Source organism: Panthera uncia, chromosome B1 (genome assembly GCF_023721935.1).
Source record: "Panthera uncia isolate 11264 chromosome B1, Puncia_PCG_1.0, whole genome shotgun sequence".
Taxonomy (NCBI): Eukaryota; Metazoa; Chordata; class Mammalia; order Carnivora; family Felidae; genus Panthera; species Panthera uncia.
In genome coordinates this window covers 44,155,697-44,177,760 of record NC_064811.1, presented here as the reverse complement: position 1 = coordinate 44,177,760, position 22,064 = coordinate 44,155,697, and the positions used below count along the sequence as shown (strand labels likewise).

Sequence of the window (22,064 nt, the reverse complement as noted above, 5' to 3'; positions counted from 1 at the left end):
AAGAAGACACTTCAGTAAGTATTGACAGCAGTTAAGAGGCAGACATAGAAAATACCTCTGTACATAATCATATGTGCTATATCTCTATGGGAACTATGAAACAGTGAAGCAAAAAGATGAGACTGCAACAATTCCTGCCAAAAAGTCATTCTAACAAGTCATTCAATTGTGGAAGTTCTTTTGGGGTACCCTCAAAAATAGGATATGCAACATACAGTGTCTTTATTTATTTGATGTTTATTTATTTACTTTCTTTAAAAACTTTTTTAAATGTTTATTTTTGCGAGAGAGAGAGAGAGAGAAAGAGAGAGAGAGACACACACATACAGAGGGAGGGGCAGAGACAGAGCACGAGCGGGATAAGAACAGAAAGAGACCGAGACACTGAATCTAAAGCAGGCTCCAGGCTCTGAGCTGTCAGCCCCCATGTGGGGCTTCAACTTATGAACCGTGAGATCATAACCTGAGCTGAAGTTGGACGTTTGACTGAGCCAAGTGTCCCTTAATGTTTACTTTTTATTTATTTTGAGAAGGAGAACGCAAGCAGGGGAGTAGAAGAGAGAGAGGGAGAGAGAGAATCCCAAGCAGGCTCTACGCTCAGCGCACACTCAGCGTGGGGCTCAAACGCATGAAATGTGAGATCACGACCTGAGCCAAAATCAAACAGTGGATGCTTAACCAACTGAACTACCCAAATGCCCCAACAGGGTCTTACTTTCGAGTTTCATCTCTCACCCAGACCATGCAATAGTCTTCTAAATTGCCTCTCTACTAATCACACTCTACAGTCAGACCTACAATTTCTCAAAGGTTCTCTGCAATTTCTTCTTTGCTTTTGCTTGCACTCTGCTTAATTCATCCTCTTTAAGAGTCAACACAATCACTTCTTCCTTGAAGTAATTTTTTAACCCCTGACTGTCCCCAGGAAGAAACTGTTCCCTCTGGTATACTCCTCTATGCTCTGCACAATCACAGAGCACGCAACCTTTACTGAAATTAAATGGATTTAATTTATTATTTCCTTCTGCTAGACTTAGGATTAGAAAAGGGGGCACCCGGCTGGCTCAGTTGGAAAAGCAGTGACTCTTATTCTTGGGCTGTAAATTCAAACCCCAATGCTGGATATAGAGATTAGTTAAAAATTAAATAAATAATTAGAAAAGAACTATATTCCTACTGATTACTCAACTCTGTTTTGGAAGAGGAAAAAAAATTACTAAAGATATATAAAATAGGTGTTATTTAAAAATCCCCTTAAGATCTGGCTTGAATTTTTCATTTTGATGAAGCTTGAGGTAGGACTTATATGATGAAATGGAATATGGAACAATGTAGTATCTCTGGGACGTACAATTCCTTATTTTAGTTTTAAAAACCTATTATCAGGATGACAGTGCTTTTTTTTTTTTTTTTTACCAAATAGAGTTCATAACGAAGTTAATCATATACTGTTGTTGATGTATTTTTTTAAGTTACAAAAAAAAATTTGCATTTCAAAAGGCATTCTTTCAAAAAAGGAGAAAACAGTGAAAAATTATGAAAGCCACAAATCTGGGGTAAGGGTTATATGCCTTCCATTCTCTATTCATCCTGACTCTCTATTCATAGAATCTTAAACATTACACTGTAGGCCTCCACAGTGTTTCTGAGATGGCAACATGGGAGAGTAAGAATTGCTGACTTCTAGGGCACCTGGGTGCTCAGTCGGTTAAGAGTCCATCTCCTGATTTAGGCTCAGGTCACGATCTCACAGTTTGTGGGTTCAAGTCCGTGGCACTGAGCCTGCTTGGGATTCTTTCTCTCCCTCTGCCCCTCCACTACTCTTGCACACATGTGTGAGCTCTCTCTTTCTCTTTCTCTCAAAATAAACAGGTAAACTTTAAAAAAGAAAAAAAAAAAGAATGACTGACTTCTAAGTTAATGAAGCTGGCTAATCCTTCCTCCAAATCAACAAAATAAACTTCATCTGAATTCTGGTATAGAATTACTAAATGATGTACTAAGTGTACATCAAAAACTTACAAATAAAAAAAGTAGAGAATATCCAGCCAATGGAATACTATGCATAAAAAGAATGAAGTATGTCTATACTAGGAATATGGAAAAATCTCCACGACTCAGAAGGCGGAAAACAGTAAGAACAATATATTACTCCCTTCTGTAAAAAAACAAAAAATAAACCAATCCAAAGAAAATATTTTAAAATTATCTTTGTGTGTAAACACAAAGAAGATTCTGAAGGATATACACTCAGTACTAGGGGGAGCAGAGTACACTACTAGGGGGTAAACAGGATGAGGACTAAGAACTGGGTATAGCAAAAGAGAAGGGGAACAAAGGGGACTTAAACTTTATTCACATGGAATTTTCAGAGAATGTATTTTTTATTCCTTATATAATTTAAAGTCAGCATTAGTGAATGTTACAATGAAAAACATTACCCTTGCTCCTTTGGTTGACTATCTCCAGCAACTTTTCCACCCTTTTTCCGAATGTAAGTAGCACCAGGAGAATTTTCAAGAGCCTCGACATCTACTTTCAGAGACATACTATCTGACGAGGGCAGGTGTTTACTAAGACTGGGATTGAACAGGAGTTCAGGAACACAATATATATACATATATATGTCTGTTAAAAGAAAGACAGTTTTTGATGTCCTTTGCCAAAAGTAAAAAAATGTTCTTAAATCTTCTACAGAAAAACAAATCAGGTCATAAGGTCAATTACATATCATATACCCTGAAAAAAGAGCAATAATTTAATCATCCATTCCTTAACTCAGTGACACACTTCAAGATGGTAGCTTAATAAAATCTCCATTCTAAAACAACTACCATGGTTATACCTCATAGACTTGCTCACTATAAAGGTTTTGACTCATGGCTGCTTAGCATCCACCACTCCACCTTGGGTTCATGAGCACACCCTGATGGAGTAGAGTAGCACAGCCAATTAAGGCACTGAATCTCTCCAGTAACTGTTTGAGATGGGCATGTAACTTAAGACAGTTCAATCAAAATGACATCTCAGAATCTTTCACAACTACTCAAATAAAATATGCTTTTTCTTTTCTTTTTTTATGCTGCTGGACTTGAACCTGAAGAGACACAGCTGCATCTTGTTGACTTCATTTTTGCTTCTGGATCAAACTGTACCCCAAGATGGATCTGTTATGTTAGTTTTTAGTCATGTTGATCAATAAATTCTCATTTTTGCTCTTACTAGTTAGTAGAGGGTGTTGTTTGTTTGTTGAAACTTACAACAGAAAAAGTCCTGCTGGGGAGTGGGCACCTGGCTGGCTCAGCTGTGGAGCCTGCGGACTCTTCATCTTGGGGTGTGATTTCCAGCCCCACGATGGTTGTAGAGATTACTTAAAAATAAAGTCTTAAAAAAAAATACAAAAAACAAAAAGCAAAAACAACAACAGAAAAAGCCCTGGTCAAATGAGGTAGTGGAAAGGATCTAGCATGCATTTGGGAGCTATCTGGAACAACAATCAAAAGGATACGCTTTTGCCTTCTCAGGATCTACAAGTGAGTAAGCAGAAATAAGCTGCGCCAGGGTGTGAATATCTTTTGGATTTTGTCTAAAAAAAAAGGATAGTAAACAGTTTATGAAACTGGAAAAAGTAACATAAACAAGAAAATAACTTATTTGTATCAAATAACAGCAATACAATTTGCATTTTTACATCTCCACCTTTCAGAACTTACTTCCATAGCTGTTCTAGGTCACTAATTGCCTCCTTTTTCCGCCCATATTTGAGTTTGAAGTTTGCAGCTTCTCTTATCAAGGACAAATGAGCAGAAGATTTGGGCTACAGGTTCAATATAAAGAGGAAAAAAAAGTTTTAAGCTAAATATCTAGCAAGTTCATAAAGTTATTATGTTCATTAGACCTTTAAGATGGACCTATCCATTACATTCCTCATCTTAAGTTATACTGAATGCATGAAACAACAAAAAATAACACACATACAGGGAGGGAGGTAGACAAATTATACAAGTGATGACCAATTTATGAATTTGGAGCATAACCTATCTCTACACTGTCTATAACTAGAAATATTTCCCCATGAGCAAATATTAAAGATATGTCACCACAGCTCTCAAATATTAACACGGTATTTCCCAGAACCCTGATATCCCTCCACTGCTAATAGTGCTAACAGTATAAATACTGTGTGAATGTATATTTATAAATTGGATACTGCCTATAAACAAACCCATAATGGAAAAAATGAAAAGTGTTCCTATTCCATGAACACATGAGATACAATTATTGCATGTATTTATTGTTTCACCAATTACTACCATCCACGAGCTCTCTCTCGACAAGATGAGCACTCCTAATGCATTCATGTATTACTGTTTTTTGAGATTATACACGAACACACACACACACACACACACACACACACACACACACAGAGTTAAAACCATAACTGAGCTTCTGTTTTTAATTTTGCAGCCATTCCTATTTCTAATAACTTTACTTGGTATACTTAAAAAATTAATTTGACAGTCTAATAATATTCCATTCTTTAAACAGTGACTTGGAATATTTCAATTCACTAAGTTCACTACTTGCAGCTTTTTATTTTTTTTTAATGTTTTATTTTTTTGAGAGACAGAGAGAGAGAATGCGAGCAGGGGGGAGCAGAGAGAGGGAGACATAGAATCCGAAGCAAGCTCCAGGCTCTGAACTATCAGCACAGAGCCTGATGCAGGGCTCAAACCCATGAATCATGAAATCATTACCTGAGCCAAAGTAGGATGTTTAGCCAACTGAGCCACCCAGGTGCCCCTGAAGCTTTTTATTTTTATGTAAAAACATGCCCTCATGACAATTTATTCCATATATTTACCTGATGGTTTTGATACCACTGGATAGCTTGCGTGAAGACCTCAATGGCACTATCAATATCTTCCTCATGGCTGTACATAGTCACTAATGCAGATACCTACCCAGCCAAAAGTATAAATTAATGAATAAAATTCCTTTCTCTCCCAGAATAAGCTTTTTGAAAATGAAAAAAATTGAAGAAATAGAAAATAAAAGTTGCTAGGCTCTGTCAATACCAAATTCATCATAAAAATTATTATCTTTTTAGAGCACAGTAACTAGAAATACTGTATACAGCAGTTGTTTCCAAATGCAAAGGTAGTTATCTATAAAATGTAACTTTCCTCTTTTATTATTATTATTTTTATTATTATTAAAAAAATATTTTTTTTACATTTATTCATTTTTGAGAGACAGAGAGAGAGCACAAGTGGGAGACCCTGGGGCAGAGAGAGAGGGAGACACAGAATCGGAAGCAGGTTCCAGGCTCTGAGCTGTCAGCACAGAGCCTGACGCGGGGCTCAAACTCACAAACCGTGAGATCATGACCTGAGCCGAAGTTGGACGCTTAACTGACTGAGCCACCCAGGCACCCCAGCTTTCCTCTTAAAGTAGTGCCAGTTCACAGTTTGTTACCAGTGTATGGTAAGGTAAGTACAACAGTTGAGAGTAAGTGTTTAGAGTATTAGTTTATAAGGTAAGACATTGCTGGGACTTCCAATGTGTGATTGGTGAGGTACACTTCAGCACAGCTAATGTCCCATAAGTCGTATCTGGCCTGAACTACAAAAAGCCAGTGAAAAGCTAGCCTGGTGTGTGGAGGGACAGCATGGAGGCCCATGTGGCTGGAGTATAGTGAGAATGGGAGGGGCACAATGAGATGAGGTCAGAAAGGAAAGAGAAACAAAAAGCTGGATCTTAGAGAAAATCAGTAAAACTGATGAACCTCTGGCTAAACTGACCAGAAAACAGAAAAAGAAGACCTGAATAGCCAGTGTCAGGAATGAGAGAGGTTCTACAGATCTTAAAGAGATAAGTAAGAAATATCGGAACAACTTTTATGCCAAGAAATTCAACAACCTAGATGAAGTGGAAATATTTCTTGAAAGGCCAGATATGAAATAGTAGGAACCTTTATGTTTGCTTCTAATATAAAGTAATTATCACCCAGTCTTTAAAATATGAGCCTTCAAAAGAGAAAGCACTACTGTTATACATTTACTGAGTGCTGACTGTAAACAAGCTGTGTTAGAGGATACAGACATGAATAAAAGTTCCTATACAATAAATGCACATACCACCAACTACAGCATTAGTCTCTGCTTTGAAACACATGCTTTCACAGCAACATCACTGATTTAAACCTGTGATGCTTGAATCATCAGAGAACTAAAAACTAAATTTGTTGGCCACTATTACTAAATTGCTTTAGTTCAAAATACCACACTGAAGACATGACAGAATAATTTAGGCTAAGAAACTCCCTATATAGGTCTTAGATTATTTAAAGTTGGCTCTCAGTGATAATATAAAGCCTAAATAGTGCCTCAAATATTTGCCTAATAAACCAATGCAAAGCAGAACATAAAGTGAGATTAAATGTATACCAGATAAATAACTATTATTTTAACTACTACTGCATTATGAATAAATAGAAATTAAATACAAAAAAATCAAACATACCAACAAACTACAATTCCATTACTTTCAGTCTTTTAATATTTTAAACTCACCATGCCTGGTTTATGTTTTAACTCTTCTATGCTTCTCAATATTAGACATGCTTTGGATATATTACCTTGAGAGATTAAAAACATCATCATCATCACACTGAAGAAAATATATTATGAAAAAAATACAAGAAGTCACTTTGTAGTATCTCTAAATACTCAAGCTTTGGGATCTTGGAGATAATGTACTCTACTTATTCTTTTTACATATACATAAAGAAACGGAGTCCTAAAGAAACAATATACCTTGCTTACACCCACAGAGTTAATGGCAGAGATGTTACCAGAAAAGAAGTATCCCAACTCCTACCCAGTCTGTTAAGTTCTATTTCTCCTTTCGTAGACTGTCACTTAAAGGAAGCTCTACCCTAAAGACCTTGAAATATGAAATACTGTAGATGGGAGTGCAATGGAAAACTTCCTATGGTGTCAAAATACTGTTTTTTTACTCATTGCATACCTCACTAACATAACCGTTCAAAGACTTGTCACAGGAACCATAAGCTCTTAGTAATTTTAGTACGATAAATAATCCTTTCAAAAATAAACTGAAAACTGGAGAAGGAAAGAAAATAAGGGGAAGAGCAAGAAAAAGGAGAGGTGGGAAAAGAAAAATTAAGAGAGGAAGTTAAGGAAGTGTGAGTATGGGTAACAGGAAGGTCAATAATGTTTTTTTTTTTTTAATGTTTGTTTATATTTGAAAGAGAGAGCATCTGTGCATGCCAACGTGTGCACACGAATGGGAGAAGGGCAGAGAGAGAGAGAGAGAGAGAGAGAGACAAAGACAGAGAATCTCTGTGCTGTCAGGACAGTGCAGAGCCTGACACAGGGCTTGAACTCACAAACCATGAGTTCATGACCTGAGCTGAAATCAAGAGTCTCAAGAGTTGGATACTTAACCAGCTAAGCCACCCAGGCGCCCGTTTGTATTTTTTCTTTTAGAGTAATCTTTATGCCCAACATGGGGCTCCAGGGTTTGAACTCACAACTCTGAGATCAAGAGTCTCATGGTCTACCAACTGAGCCAGCCAGGCACCCCAAGACCAACAATGTTTCTCAATCTTGTTTTCATTACTACACACTATGGAGCCTTTTAAGACATTTCCTCCCCCCCATTGTCAATTCTCATCTTTACCCATGAAATTTTCATTTCAGCCATCATAATATCTGTAATTTTTCTGATCATCCACCAAACAACTGATCCCCACCACCCAATGCTGAGAATGCATGGTCTACACCAGAGATACAACTTTCTATGATGGAAATTTCCTAATCTACCCTGTTCAACTAGCCACATGTGGTTATGAAGCTTCTGAAATGTGTCTAGTACAAAGGAGGAACTGGCTTTTGAAATTTCGTTTAATTTTAAACTTAAAATAGTTATACTTGGATAGTGGTTACCAAATGCAGATAATATATAGCTACAGACAATCACTCAGGGTTTGTTTAGAATCATGGGCAAAAACAAAAGCAGTTTTTTGTAAGATTCAAAAACATCAGTTTTCATTAAATTGTCTTGCCTCTTCTCCCCCAAAGATATGAGTCAAAATATAAACAAAAGATAAAGGATTAAGAAATTCTGAGAACTAGAATGCAAAGTAACCCTTATTTCATGTAGATACTACCAAGTGACAGAAGCATTTCTACACATGACATACCCAGGAAATTTGCGTTAAGCATGATTTTTTGAAACATAGGAATCCTTTGCTTCTACTGACTTTCAAGGCATATACTGAGAATCATTCTAAAAATTTAATAACCCAAGAAAAGGCTGTTTGAAACATCAATAATTATGATTCATCATCGTGCAAAATTTTTTAAATCACATAACCCACAAGTACTTCAGAATCATTTTAATCATGTTTCCATTAAAATGATATTTTAACCATGATGAAATCACTATCAATACCTTGGGAAATTTTCAGTTGTGCCATGGTCAGCTTAATTTCAGCTGCATTTTCTGGATGCTGATCTGAGAATTCCTAAAATGTTTTAGTTGGAGGGGAAAAAAAAAAAAATCACACTTAATTTATTCAACTAGCTGCACACGTTTCAATTACCACATCTACACAGAATTTTAAATCCAGTTTTAAGATAGTAAAGTTCTGGTTTTAGATCAAAATTTTAATTCTGGAAAAATTTTATTTGATACCTATTTTGTTTTAAAATTATGCTCTGAAAAAAAACATCAAATTATGCTCAGAAAGTGTAATAATATCAAGTTCCAGGAAGTCATTACTAGACAAATAATAATTCAGGTTACCACATAGTTCTGTTTGTTTAAATAAGATACTCAAAACAGATGATATATCCTTACTGAGAACCCCTGCCTAGACAACTCTGCCCTTCAGGATGGTCCTAATTTTACCCAGTTCAACTTTCCAATGTAGTGTACCCTCAGGAATTTCAAACATGTAATCTAGCAGTTGGTTTAGAATGACAAAAACCAAGTCAGTATCTCTGTAATTGTTTGAGTTTTTAGACTGGGACTCATTAGAAAATACATTACTGAAAAAGAGATTAAGCATGTTCTGGTATTATAAACCTAAAACAAACCTTTAACTCATGCTAAATTGATCTCCAAATGAAAAGCATTCCTCAGGGTTTAGGCAAACATTAATGCAAACTTACACAAAACAAAGTGGTAGCTCCAGAATTAACTAAAGTGACACTATGGAATTTGTCTAGTGGTATATTACCTACTAGTTTTCCCATTTTATTTACAAGTTTGCAGGCTATTATAATGAAAATAAAACAAGGATGCAACTCTCTGACACCTCATTAAAAATTCAAGTAATTCCTTTACCTGAAGCAGCTCTATTGCTTTTACGTGCTGCTTTTCCCGGCAGAGCTGGGCAGCTTGGATTAATACAGGCAGGAGATGCTCAGGACTTTGGGACTGTAAACTGGCAGATATTTTGCGGCACTGTTCTGCCTAAAAGATAGTATCCCCCCCACCCCCAAATAAGTTGGTTAATGAAATTAAACAGTAAGTGAATGACCAAAAAGAAAAGGATGGGGATGGAAGAGGAGGGAACTCAGCTGAAAGACAATAGTAAGTGAACAACTATCTACGGTGAAAGAAGTGATTTATAATATCTATTCTCAATTTTTTCCTATAGGAAAAAAATTTCCATTTACTAAATTTAAGCCATGAGCTATGAAAGTATTTAGGAAAGGACTAGTTCTAAACATTAATTTGTATGCTTAAATTCCAGAATTTTGTTAAAAAAAAAATACAAGTATCAGTCTTTGCTTCAAAACAACAAAATGTATAGGTATTTCTTGCTAAAGTATCTAGACTCAGTTCTAAATAATAAAAATGTTATTGCCTCTCACTCCCACTGAAAACCTCTGTTACAGAAGAATATAAAATCATTATTTAAAATTAATGCATGTTAGAGTTAGAATTACATCCTTAGCATTTATAACTTAAGTAAATAGTACAAACTAAAATGAAAGATCTTAAACCTATAATCACAGTCGACATCTTTAATGACTTCTACTTTAACTCAGATCAGAAATAAGGTAATGAGAACATTATCTCATTTACAAGTGTGAATAATATTTTCTTTCTCTTAAAAGGCAGCTGCAGACCCTTACAAAGAATTGAGCAAATTACTTGTTTAACAAATAAAATCTATGATACATGACATTCTGAAGAACACATGACATATAAGACAAAAAATGTAAATAAGTTGTACTGATTTATTTATATGTATTTATTTATATAGTATATATATTTATTTGTATATAAATAAAGTATACTTATATAAGACAAAAAATATATAAATAAATTGTACTGAGGCACCCCTTATGCCTCCAAAAGGGTTAGCCAGGGGAATTGGAGGTTTGTTACCTACCTGGTTTGTGTACATAGCAAGCAAAGCTTTGTTAAATTCTATAGCTTGCAGCTGTTTCTTGGAAAGCTTAAACTCTACTCCTTCTGCATTGGTTAATTTCACCTTCTTCTTGGAGTCAAAGACATTTTGGTCCTGACAAAAAAAAGTTCATCTGCCATTAACAGCAATCTCAGACTTTAACTCTTTTAACACTTCAAGACTTTATTACTCTTCCATTTAATATACAAGAGCGCTTGGAAGATAATACATCTACCTGGTTAGGTTGCCTAAATCTCTAAGATGCATATAAATTTGTCTTAGGTTCTTGGTTTTCTTTTGATTTATCCTTCCACTCTTAACTGCTTGTTTTGAGCTTTGTGAAGAAAAGTACATATGGACAGAACAAATCTTACATTGGAAATTAGGACTAATGACAAAGATACAAAGAAATATGCAAGCTACAAACTACGCCCTTTAGAATTTAGATAACAAATGAGGAACACAATTCATTTCTCTTTGAGATAGTCATTACGTAAGCAAATCATTAAAATTTAGAAATAAATTCACACCTCTTTTGAACCCATTTTTAGCAAAAAATGCTAATGTAATGTACTGTCTCCCCACCCCCCCCAACACACACACTTCTCACCTAGGTAGAAGCTCAAATAAGTTCAATTTCTCAAACTTCTATGTGGGGCAAGCACAGTGTTATTGTTAAGAGTTCTAGAATGTCACATACCTTTCTAGGATAAGGAAGACAATTAAATTACATTGCATCCTGAGAAGGCCAAACTGAGCATGTGAAGGTCTACTGTGTGCACAATATTCTTTGTTAAATAATATATCTATTTGCAAATAAATGATATCCCTATGCTTTTTAAACCAGGTCTTCTATTAGTATGAAGACTAAAAGGAAGCAAAGAAAAAATCTAGAATAAATTCTACTTTTTCTGAGTGTGAAGCTCCAAACCAGTACATATCCTTTTAATTTGTTTTCTTAGTTTCCTCCCACAGGTCAAATATTTCTCCATATGTTCACTTGCTTAAACTGTAACCCTCCTTTTCAAGGGTCATCTACAAATTGGCTAACATGGAGATCTTGTATTTCACCAATACTTCAGTTAAAAGTCAAAAAGTTTGAACAATATAATGATTAAGACTGAGTTTCATATTTCTTTGCATTACCTATAGCATCCAGCACTATTCTGAATAAAAAGTTTGTTGAGTAAAGAAAGTTTGGCATATAATTACAATGAGATTAAGATATTTAGTGTTTCACACACTCTCCTTTCCATAATCATATATCCAGGTAAAATGAATTTATCCTCACTGGCATTTCAAATAATTCATAAACACAGGCAGGTATATAATGCTATAAGATTCAAATGCCACAATCTATTTTTGGAGACCTAAACTATGCTGATAGCCTGCAACATCCTATAACTACTACTGGCCCTAATGCTATTATCTCATTTTCTGGGGATTCTCTAGATTTCTACTATAGAAGGGGAGAAGTACCATGAATGACTCTGCAATCAGAGAATTGAATCTCTGGAATCTGAATCCAAGTTCCACCTTTAACACAGGCTGTGTGACCTTACACAAACTGTTTTAACTCCTTTCAGCCTTAGATTATATTCCTATAAATCAGAGATAAGTACTGCCACCTAGAAACGTAACTGTGAAGATGAAATGACACTTGAAAATTCACACAGCTGATCAAAAGGAATCAAATGTTACTTTTCTTATTTTCTGCTGACTTGAATTTCAAATCTGAACTTGAAATGTTCTTCCATTAAAACAGTGTTCTAAATGGTAGTTAATTTTACTAACACAGTATTCTTTAGAACTGTTTATATACACACTTGTAATATTTTACATGTAGTATTGGGAGTGGGTAGAGAGAAAACCTGTCCATGTTTCCCCTCCCCCCAAATAAAAACCACGAGAAAGAAAAAATTATTTATATAGAAAACTTGTATTCAGACTCACTAGATGAAAATGTCACATAAAACACGCATGTTAAGCTTTCAGTTTAAGTCTAAACAATGGGCACCTGGGTGGCTCAGTTAGTTGAGCGTCTGACTTCAGCTCAGGTCATGATTTTGCAGCTCATGGGTTTGAGTCCCACATTGGGCTCTCTGCTATCAGCAGGAAGCCCACTTTCGATCCTCTTGTGTTCCCCTCTCTGTCCCTCCCCCACTCTCTCTTGCACGTTCTCTCTCGAAAAGAAATAAAAACATAAAAAAAAGTCCAATTTATTTTTCAATACATAGATTCTCTACATTATTATAAACTGGTAAAAGGCCAAGATTTTAAAGTCCAGAGTCCGTAACTACAAAAAAGTCTTATTATCTGAATATGGCTTGCAGAATCATCATCATTATGAAAGTTAAATAACACTCTCCATTGTAATTTTGCTATAACTGTACTGTGTCATGGAAAAAAGAACAGTTATCCTAGGACAAAGCTGAGGTATTATGTTTTCAATGTAAAATATAAGAAAGCCATGGATAGCCCATACCTTGTTAATAGTAATGATATTATTTGCAATCACAGCCAGCAATCCCACATCTGTTGGCCTGTGAACAATAAACAACAGTCAAAAAGGAACAAACATTTACAAAGAAACTTCATCCTCTATAAAAGGCATTTCATTTCAATAATTTACTTACTTTAGTTTTATTATCTGATTGTAAAGTTGCAACGCCTCCTCTGTACGACCCTGAAGCTGCAGAATATAGGCCATCTGCCCATGAATGATGGCCAGTTCTGCCTGTGGGTCTTCCTCAGTCCCATCCTAAGTAGAAAAAGAAACTTTTTTCCCCTGTAAATTCTCCAAATTGATCTTCACAATTACCAAGTGTTCCAAACATTCAAAAGATACATGATCTCAAAGACAACATGTAATTTTCAGAAAATTTCCCTTACTGTCAGTTTTGTTAAAATTTAGGAATCCGATAAAGGGGATTCCTAGAGTAAACTGCTGTGTCAACAGGTATGAGCTAGAAAACAATAAAAGATTGGTGAAAAAGCTAACAGCTATAAGGACTCTGTAATGAAACTACTTCACAGCTGTCTTTAAGGTACTGCACTTAAAACTGAAAATCGTTGACTACTGGATTATTTGTGGTTCATTAAAGAAATATGCATGGAATTCCTATAAAAGGACCCATATTCAAAGAACTGAGCCTTATATCTAAAATAAGACAATGAATTTATATTAATATGAATTTAAAATAAAACGTATAAGGCATATAAAAATTCTGTTATTGTAACTTCTCAGCCTGAGACTCCATCAAATAACTGATCAAGAGGGTTTCTATTCTATTTGTATGAAATAAATTACCTATTTCAACAAGTTAATAAACACTACAACGAAGCCCCCTATAAATTCATATTAGTCAGAAGTGTAAAATCTAGGTTTAACAATGGAATACTTACAGAATCTTCTGATAATGAACGGCGGCAAAGATCTATAGGAAAAAAATGGTTTTAAAATTAACATTGCAGGGTAACTCCCATTCCTTTCACCATTCCAAAGGACAAGAATTAAATTCTTAGGAAGAAGATTTCAAGATAATTTTAATAATAAGCAAACTTGAACTTTATTTAAAAAAAAAAAATTTTTTTTTTAACGTTTTTATTTATTTTTGAGACAGAGAGAGACAGAACATGAATGGGGAGGGGCAGGGAGAGAGGGAGACACAGAATCAGAAGCAGGCTCCAGGCTCTGAGCCATCAGCCCAGAGCCCGATGCGGGGCTCGAACTCACGGACCATGAGATCGTGACCTGAGCCGAAGTCGGACGCTTAACCGACTGAGCCACCCAGGCGCCCCAAACTTGAACTTTATTATTACCATCAACTATGTCACATAAATATTATCAGTTTTCGTTATTCTAGCTCTCTGGCATTTTTCTTTCATTTGTAATCTCTAGGTTAAAAAAAAAAATTTTAGCCTGGGTGCCTCAATCGGTTAAGTGTCCAACTCTTGATTTCAGCTCAAGTCATGATCTCACGGTTGTGGAACAAGGCCCCAGGTTGGACTCTGCACTGACAGCATGGGGCCTGCCTGGAATTCTCTCTCTCCCTCTCTCTGTCCCTCCCCTGTGCACACATGTGCTTTCTTTCTCTCAAAATAAACATTCAAAAAAAAACAATAAAAAAATTTTAAGGGAATTAAAAAATATAAATGTAACAAATGTTGACTGCAAAAAACCAATGACAAAAAAGTATTAAAACAATGACAATAATTTCACCACCAAAAGAACCACTATTCGCATTTCAATTACTATTTTCTAAATGCAAATGCACAGCTACTGTTAAAATGAAACAGATACATTCTACATACTATTTTGAAACCCCCTTCCTCATCTAATAATATGTGGATATCTTCAGATTATAGTAAATATAGATCTACATTACCATGCAATCATTTAAAATAATAATAATCTATTTTGTGGTTATGGTAAAACTTAGCCAATCCTCTTATAGGACAGAAACTCATCATGCCTTAAATTTCTTTCTTATGACTACCCCTTCAATTAGCATTCATAAAAATACATATATGAACTTATCTAATTATTTTCTTAAAATAAATTTCATTTATCTAATTATTTGCTTTTAATTAATCTGATTATTTTCTTAAAATGAAATCCTTGGATCAAAGGGTAAGCAAATTTTAAAATGTGCTACATATCACCAAATTGCCCACTGCAAAGTTGGCACTACTTTATACTCAAATCTTCCATGTAGAAGAATATCCTTTTCCCATACTACTGTCAATACTAGGTATAATCAAGAAATTATAATTCTCAAACATATACCTCGTTTCACCATTTTTTCCTCTACACCACTTACTGCAGTCCCTATATCACGTTTATAGCTTCCAGGGAAATATGTATTCAGAAGAAAAGTTTACATGTTCCAGGAGTTGAAACCAGACATAAGTTCTCTAATAGGCTATTTTTCTTTTTTTCTTAATTAAAAGCTTGTTCAGAGCATGTAAATGCTATATATGGAAACATGTTAAACGGAGTTAAGATGTGCTTGAATAGTGTCACCAATATGTACCCACACAGTCACACTAAATTATCATTATACTTGAGTACCAGTTTAATAATGATAACCAGTATTTATTGGATGTGTATGTTATATGCCACGTATTGCTATAAATACTTGACATGAACTCAATTTACATTTAATATTCATAGTAATTTATTAAAAAACCTCCTCAAAATTAAGGTCTGGTGTGGATGAAAATGGACAACTACTCTGGCTTAGGATTAGACAGAAATAAGGGAGAGATATGTCAAAATGCCAAGAGAAAAGCTAGATGAACTGTTTTTTTTTTTTATGTTTATTTATTATTGAGACAGACAGAGTACAAGCAGGGGAGGGGCAGAGAGAGACGGAGACACAGAATTCGAAGCAGGCTCCAGGATCTGAACTGTCAGCAAAGAGCCCGACCTGGGGCTCAAACTCAGACTGTGAAATCATGAGCCAAAGTTGGACACTTAACCAACTGAGCCACCTAGGTGACCCATAAAGCTAGATGAACTTTGAAAAACTCCCACTATATCAGTATTTCCATTTACAAACTTCACAAAAGTCGAGTACAATTTTTGGAAAGAACTATTTTAATAATAGTTATTTATTACAATTACACATAAATTTAATAAATTTCCAACCTTCAGCTTTTTGTAGGATTTTCATTGCCTGGCTCAGATGGCCTTGTCCTATCAGTGCACATGCAGCATTGTAGCATAGTTCATGTGTGCCTTCTTGGAGGCCCAAGTTCTCCTGCCGTGGAGCAAAATAAAAGTTAAACACTAGATAGGATTATTGTTTCATAGTTGTGTGGGTACACGGGGATACTCACTGGAACCACTTTTTCCCAATTGCTTTGTGCTGCAACAACTGCTGAAAGGTTTGTTTTTCTCTCCTCATCATAATCATCTTGGGAGTTTCGGACAAGATCTCTATACACTGCTAAGCATTCATCATAGCGTTCTAACCGGTATAGCTAGGGAGACAAATAGCAAGTAAAAAATCAGAGAGGAAGACAAATACAGTATTAAGTCTCAAACATCGTACAAATCCTTTTTGGAATCACTAAGTAGCAAACCTAATTTAGCATGTTATGGGCAATCAACAGTTTCCTTTATAACTTTTCAATTAGTTCTGTGTGCCACTAATACTTGCAAAGTTACTCGGCAATGAATCTCTACTATACTGCAGATTTGTAGGCATGATCCAAAAAGAAAAGTCATTGTATTTACCTCCTTCCTGAGGCTGGGTAAGTGCCTAAGTGGGCTGTAAAAGAAAACCTTTCCAAGGAAATCATCCTGCTACCTAGATCTGACTTACAATGAAAACATTTTCCCATCCATGAGTATTAAGCTCCCATAAATAAGAACAAAATTAGATGTTAACAAAAGGACTTAATACTTCCTAGGAGTTCACTTTATTTGATCTTCATTTTCTCTTTCCCAAAAATGAGCTAGTAAAGGGGTAATATATCAAGTACACAGAACATAATTCCTGCTTATTTCATTCAAGTTATTCTCGAAGGGCAAGAATAACTGCCACTCTGGGTAAATTAAATCAACCATGTCTGACAGAAATTGGTGCCCTTCATCAATCTCAAAATGCTGGAATTTACCCTAAATTTGCCCAGCTTACCTTAAAAGTTCTTTCTAAACCTACAATCCATGAACTTGCCCAAATCTTTCTCCAACCTATATGTATTGTTAAACTCCTACTATCTCTTGGGACAATACATTTAATACAACGTTATTTGCCCTTAATAACATCTTAAAAATCTTTAAGAGGATTTTGTTAAATCTAATAAAACATTTCTGTCCTCTCATCCTTAATAGCCCTATTTTTACATTCGGCTTAAACAGGTCTCAAAACCCTTTCAGAATAAGATATTTTAGGGATTTCATAAATTAGCTGAATTCATCCAGATTCTTATCCATCATAATTTATTTTAAACATATCCCCTGGCCTTCACCTTTCCAACTAAAAAATTATAATTTGATAGGATAGTTTTAAATTTTCTTTAATTTTCTAATTACCATGAAGAAGCCATTTACTCATAGAACAGTATATATGCAAAGGTTTGTGTGTGTGAAGATCAAGAGGGACTATACTGAAACCTCAAGAATTGGTTTGGTGGCAAGTTTTCAGGATGGGCTGGGGTTCCTCATCCCTGCTCCTTGCTACAGGTATAATCATGCTCACTTAGGATGAATGTCAACAGGTATTTTAAAGCAGTAATTACCACTTGTCCATAAAGCTCCTTTAGTTTGTCTGTCTGCTGATTGGCACTTTCTATGGTCTTCAAGGCATTCTCAATTCTGTTCAGCCTGTACTCACAATATGCCTTCTCAAAGGAAAGAGAATTACTGAAAAAGAAAAAAAAACCCAGTATCTGGTCATTAGTTGACACTGCAGAGCACCCACCATATGTCAGACACTGCTGTAAGCACCTGATCTACATTAAGTCATTTAATACCATTAACAATGGATGAGAAAATTGACAACATTTAGTGACACGTCTGAAAAACAGTTCACAAATGGCAGAAAATACTACATCCATGTCCCTTGCCTCTCTTGCTTTCATGGATATTCTTATTAGAATTATTGGCCTTTTGAAACAAACAGTTAAGAATGAAATAATGCTCGCAGTTTGTGAGTTTGAGCCCCACATCAGGCTCACTACTGTCAGCCTGTCAGCGCAGACAGAGCCTGCTTCAGATCTTCTGTCCCCCTCATGTTCCTCCCCTGGTCGCGCTCTCCCAAAAAATAAATAAACATTTAAAAAAAGAGAGAATGAAATAATGAATCAGCTAAGTAACTAATTACTTTAGACAAAAAGACAATCTGAACACTATTTTAAATGGGTTATTATAATAGTCTCTTAAATCTATTAATCAAATAGTAAATTCTATAAAGCTGCTTTAAATTTGTTCAAGAAGCAAATGAATAGCAAAGAAAAGGTAACTAAAATCTTAAAAGGACATAGTGCTTATAGCCAAACAAATGGTAAAACACACAACAACAAAAATACTACTTATCTACATTGACTTAACTCAGCTACACTAATATGACAACCTGAAACTCATTTTGGAGTTTTAACCATAACCTATGAGGAAGAATATTTATGAAGAAATGACAATATCCTTTATTTACTTGCCTAAAAAACAGTATTTGAAAATTTCCCTACCTCACAAAATGGCCAAAACTCAAAAAAGATATTGAATTTTAGTATAAACATGTTTACTAGAAAGCAGAGTCCCCTTTATTTCCTCTTATATTTTTAATTAAGTTTTAAAATTAGTTTTCCATCTATCTACATGTATATAGTTAAAGAAAAAACAAACAAACCCAAAACCCAGAAAGGTATATATACACTAAGAGGTTTTATTCCAGGGCTATTCATATCTATCCTGTTCCCCTTTACCTCCTAGAAGTGATTACTTTAATTCACTGTTCTCCATCTAGTGTTTGTTTTTGTAAACTCAGGAAAATACACCTATAAATTCTTATATCCTCCTTTTCTTATATGAAAAGAAGTACACTAACTATACAGTTGACCTCTGAACAACACAGGTTGAACTGTATGAGTCTACTTATATGTGGATTTTTAAAAATAAATAGTATAGTACTTTAAGTGTGTTTTCTTATGATTTTCTTAATATCGTTTTCTTTCCTCTAACTTCCTTTACTGTACAAATATAGTATATAATACATATAACCTAAAAGTATGTGTTAATTGACTGTTTATGTCATCTGTTAGGCTTCCAGTCAATAATAAGCTATCAGTAACATTTTTGAGGAGTCTAAAGTAATACTCAAATTTTTGACTACATGGAGGGTTCGTGCCTGCATTGTTCAAGGGTACACTGTACACCGTTTTTAAATTTATAAACCAATATTTCATCAAAGAGTAAATATGCTGGGGACACCTGGGTAGCTCAGTCAGTTGAGCATCTAACTTTGGCTCAGGGCATGGCCTCACAGTTCGTGAGTTCAAGCCCCGCATTGGGCTTGCTGCAGTCAGCTCAGAGCTCGCTTCGGGACCTTTTATCCCTCCCCTGATCATAATCTCTCTCTTGAAAATGAATAAACATCAAAAAAAAAAAAAAAAAAGGTAAATATGCTGCAAACTTTATTTCAATACACATTTCTTCTGGGGCTTAGGCATGACTATAAAGAAAATCAACTTGCAGTAACAATTTAGAATATGAGTTCACAGTTCATGAAATGAGAAATGAAAAAGATTAACAAAAATAACAACAAATGTTATACATTTTAAAGACTGCTAAAGAGCTCTAAAACTGAATGATCTTGGCCTAAAATCATGCTCACCTAAACCATTCTCAAAGGAGGTAGGCACGGAGGTCAGGCTAAGACTGCCATACTATCCTAAAGACCTCTACTTACACATCCTTACCCTAGAGGTTCTAGTTCTACCCATTCTGCCTTTTTTTTTTTTTAATTTTTTTTTATTTAAAAAAAAATTTTTTTCATGTTTATTCATTTTTTTGAGAGACAGAGAGTACGAGCAGGGGAGGGGCACAGAGAGGAGACACAGAGTCCGAGGCAGGCTCCAGGCTGTGAGCTGTCAGCACAGAGCCTGATGCGGGGCCTGAACTCACAAACCGTGAGATTATGACCTGAGCCGAAGTCAGCCGCTTAACCGACTGAGCCACCCAGGTGCCCCTGCCTTTTATTTTTTTTTTAATTAAACTTCTAAGTTGTTCTCCTTATGTCCTCCAAGAAATCATTACATTTATGCCCCATATCCCTCAGCAGTTTACTTGTTTCTTAGTGGTTCAAAGAAAAAGGCTCCCTAGGGCACATGGGCAGCTCAGTCAGTTAAGCATCAGACTTTGACTCAGGTTATGACCTCAGGGTTCGTAAGTTCAAGCCCTGCATGGGGCTCTGCGCTGTCAGTGGAGAGCCTGCTTGGGATTCTTGCTCTCTCTGCCCATCCCACTCGCATTCTCTCTCTCAAAATAAATAAATAGACTTAAGAAAAAATACTTCCTAAGGCAGAAAAGAACAAAGATACTATTGCTCCTTCCAGTTTCAGAAATACTACTAGCAAACAGGGAGAAAAAAAAAAAAAAAAAAAGGAAAGAAAGAAAAGGTCAAAAATCACTGAATAGAGAAGAAAAACCATGGAAATGGTTAGAGTTACAGTAAACATATTTCTAATAACTGCACAAACAACTAACTGAATCACTTACTTGGCTAACACTTTAGTGTGAGTGTTGATGACATTCAAGGCTTCCTTGAAACTTCCATTTTGAATAAGGCATACCACTTTACAGTGTAGAGCAGTTACATCATCCTTGCTGATCTGCAGTACTAAGAAAAATTTTAGGAAAATAGTTTTAAAATCCATTCCCTTTTTACATTTTTACTAGATTTTCCCACCCACTGCCTCAAAAAGCAACATTTCCAATTTTACTGCAGCAACAATTAGTTGAAACATTAAAAAAAATGACTGATCATTTTTAACTTAAGAAGTGGCAATAAGGGGAGCACCTGGGTGGCTCAGTTAAGCGTGTAACTCTTGACTTTGGCTCAAGTCTATATCTCACGGTTTGGGAGTTCCAGCCCTGCACTGGGTTCTGTGCTGACAGCGCAGAGCCTGCTTGGAGCTGTGTCTCCCTCTCTCTCTGCCCTTGATCTCTTAAAAATAAATAAAAATAAAAAATATTTTAAAAAGAAGTGGCAATAAGGACAGTTATAATTTAGTAAGATTTTCAAGGAGACAGATTCCCAAGATGCATGTAGCAAAAAAAAAAAAAAGAAAAAAGAAAAAAAATTAAGAAGCTATTTTCTCTGGCTTTTCCATCTTAGGACACAAGCTACATCTTACATATTTCATTAGTTCACAGAGAAAGTAAAAAAGTTCATGCAGAATTTGGCAGCAAATGACTTAGGCTTGAGTACAAGCTTGTCATTAATGTCTCGAGCTCTTGGGCAAATCATTTCACTGATAAATGTCAGTTTTCTGATCTGCAAAATGAGTATGAAAGTGTTACCCATTTACGAAATTATTAAGAAGATAAAATGAGAATATTTTAGAAAAATCTATAAGCTGTGAAGTACACAAATGCAACCTATTTTGCTAGCAATATTTCCAAAAACCATTCAAAATTTCCCTATTCATCTAAGACGACCAACCAAAAGGGGACAAGGAAGGACTTAGGGGCAAAGTTTCAAAGCTAAACAGCTGCTCAGTGTCAAAATGATCAGGATCACTCTCCTTGCCCCTGGGCAACAACAGGAACCTAATTCTGTGTAAAAATTAAAGAAAATTTTTACCAATTAAGAAAATATATATTGATAAATACACTGATAAACTTGATGATTAAATAATTCCTGCAAAATACTTACTATACTGCCACTGAATAGTATGGGTTGCAGGCCTAGCCAAAGGCTAACGTTAATTCAAAACAAGTTTTGTTCAAAACAAAACAGTTAATTCAAACAAGTTAACAAAACGTTAATTCAAAACAAATTCAAAACAACTCTAATCAATAGCCAGTTTCCTTAATGTCTGATCACCAGAAATGCACTGGAGGCACAATCACTTCTTTTCACATTAACAATAGGATATT

The 22,064-nt window shown here is 35.3% G+C and overlaps 1 protein-coding gene across 3 annotated transcripts in view; it reads right to left on the bottom strand.

Annotated features, from left to right (window-relative positions):
• The window catches only part of SRP72 (signal recognition particle 72), a 29,304-nt gene that overhangs the window by 6,242 nt on the left and 998 nt on the right, over positions 1-22,064 (bottom strand). For all 3 annotated transcript variants that reach the window (XM_049630512.1, XM_049630515.1, XM_049630514.1), the window contains exons 2-16: positions 20,682-20,802; positions 17,708-17,831; positions 16,301-16,444; positions 16,110-16,221; positions 13,862-13,893; positions 13,093-13,217; positions 12,942-12,999; positions 10,439-10,570; positions 9,382-9,510; positions 8,485-8,557; positions 6,579-6,643; positions 4,868-4,963; positions 3,714-3,817; positions 3,509-3,586; positions 2,442-2,579 (exon numbers count right to left, since the gene is read on the bottom strand). In XM_049630512.1, the coding sequence (XP_049486469.1) occupies positions 2,442-2,579; positions 3,509-3,586; positions 3,714-3,817; positions 4,868-4,963; positions 6,579-6,643; positions 8,485-8,557; positions 9,382-9,510; positions 10,439-10,570; positions 12,942-12,999; positions 13,093-13,217; positions 13,862-13,893; positions 16,110-16,221; positions 16,301-16,444; positions 17,708-17,831; positions 20,682-20,802 (1,531 nt within the window). The remainder of the gene's footprint in view (positions 1-2,441; positions 2,580-3,508; positions 3,587-3,713; positions 3,818-4,867; positions 4,964-6,578; positions 6,644-8,484; positions 8,558-9,381; positions 9,511-10,438; positions 10,571-12,941; positions 13,000-13,092; positions 13,218-13,861; positions 13,894-16,109; positions 16,222-16,300; positions 16,445-17,707; positions 17,832-20,681; positions 20,803-22,064) is intronic.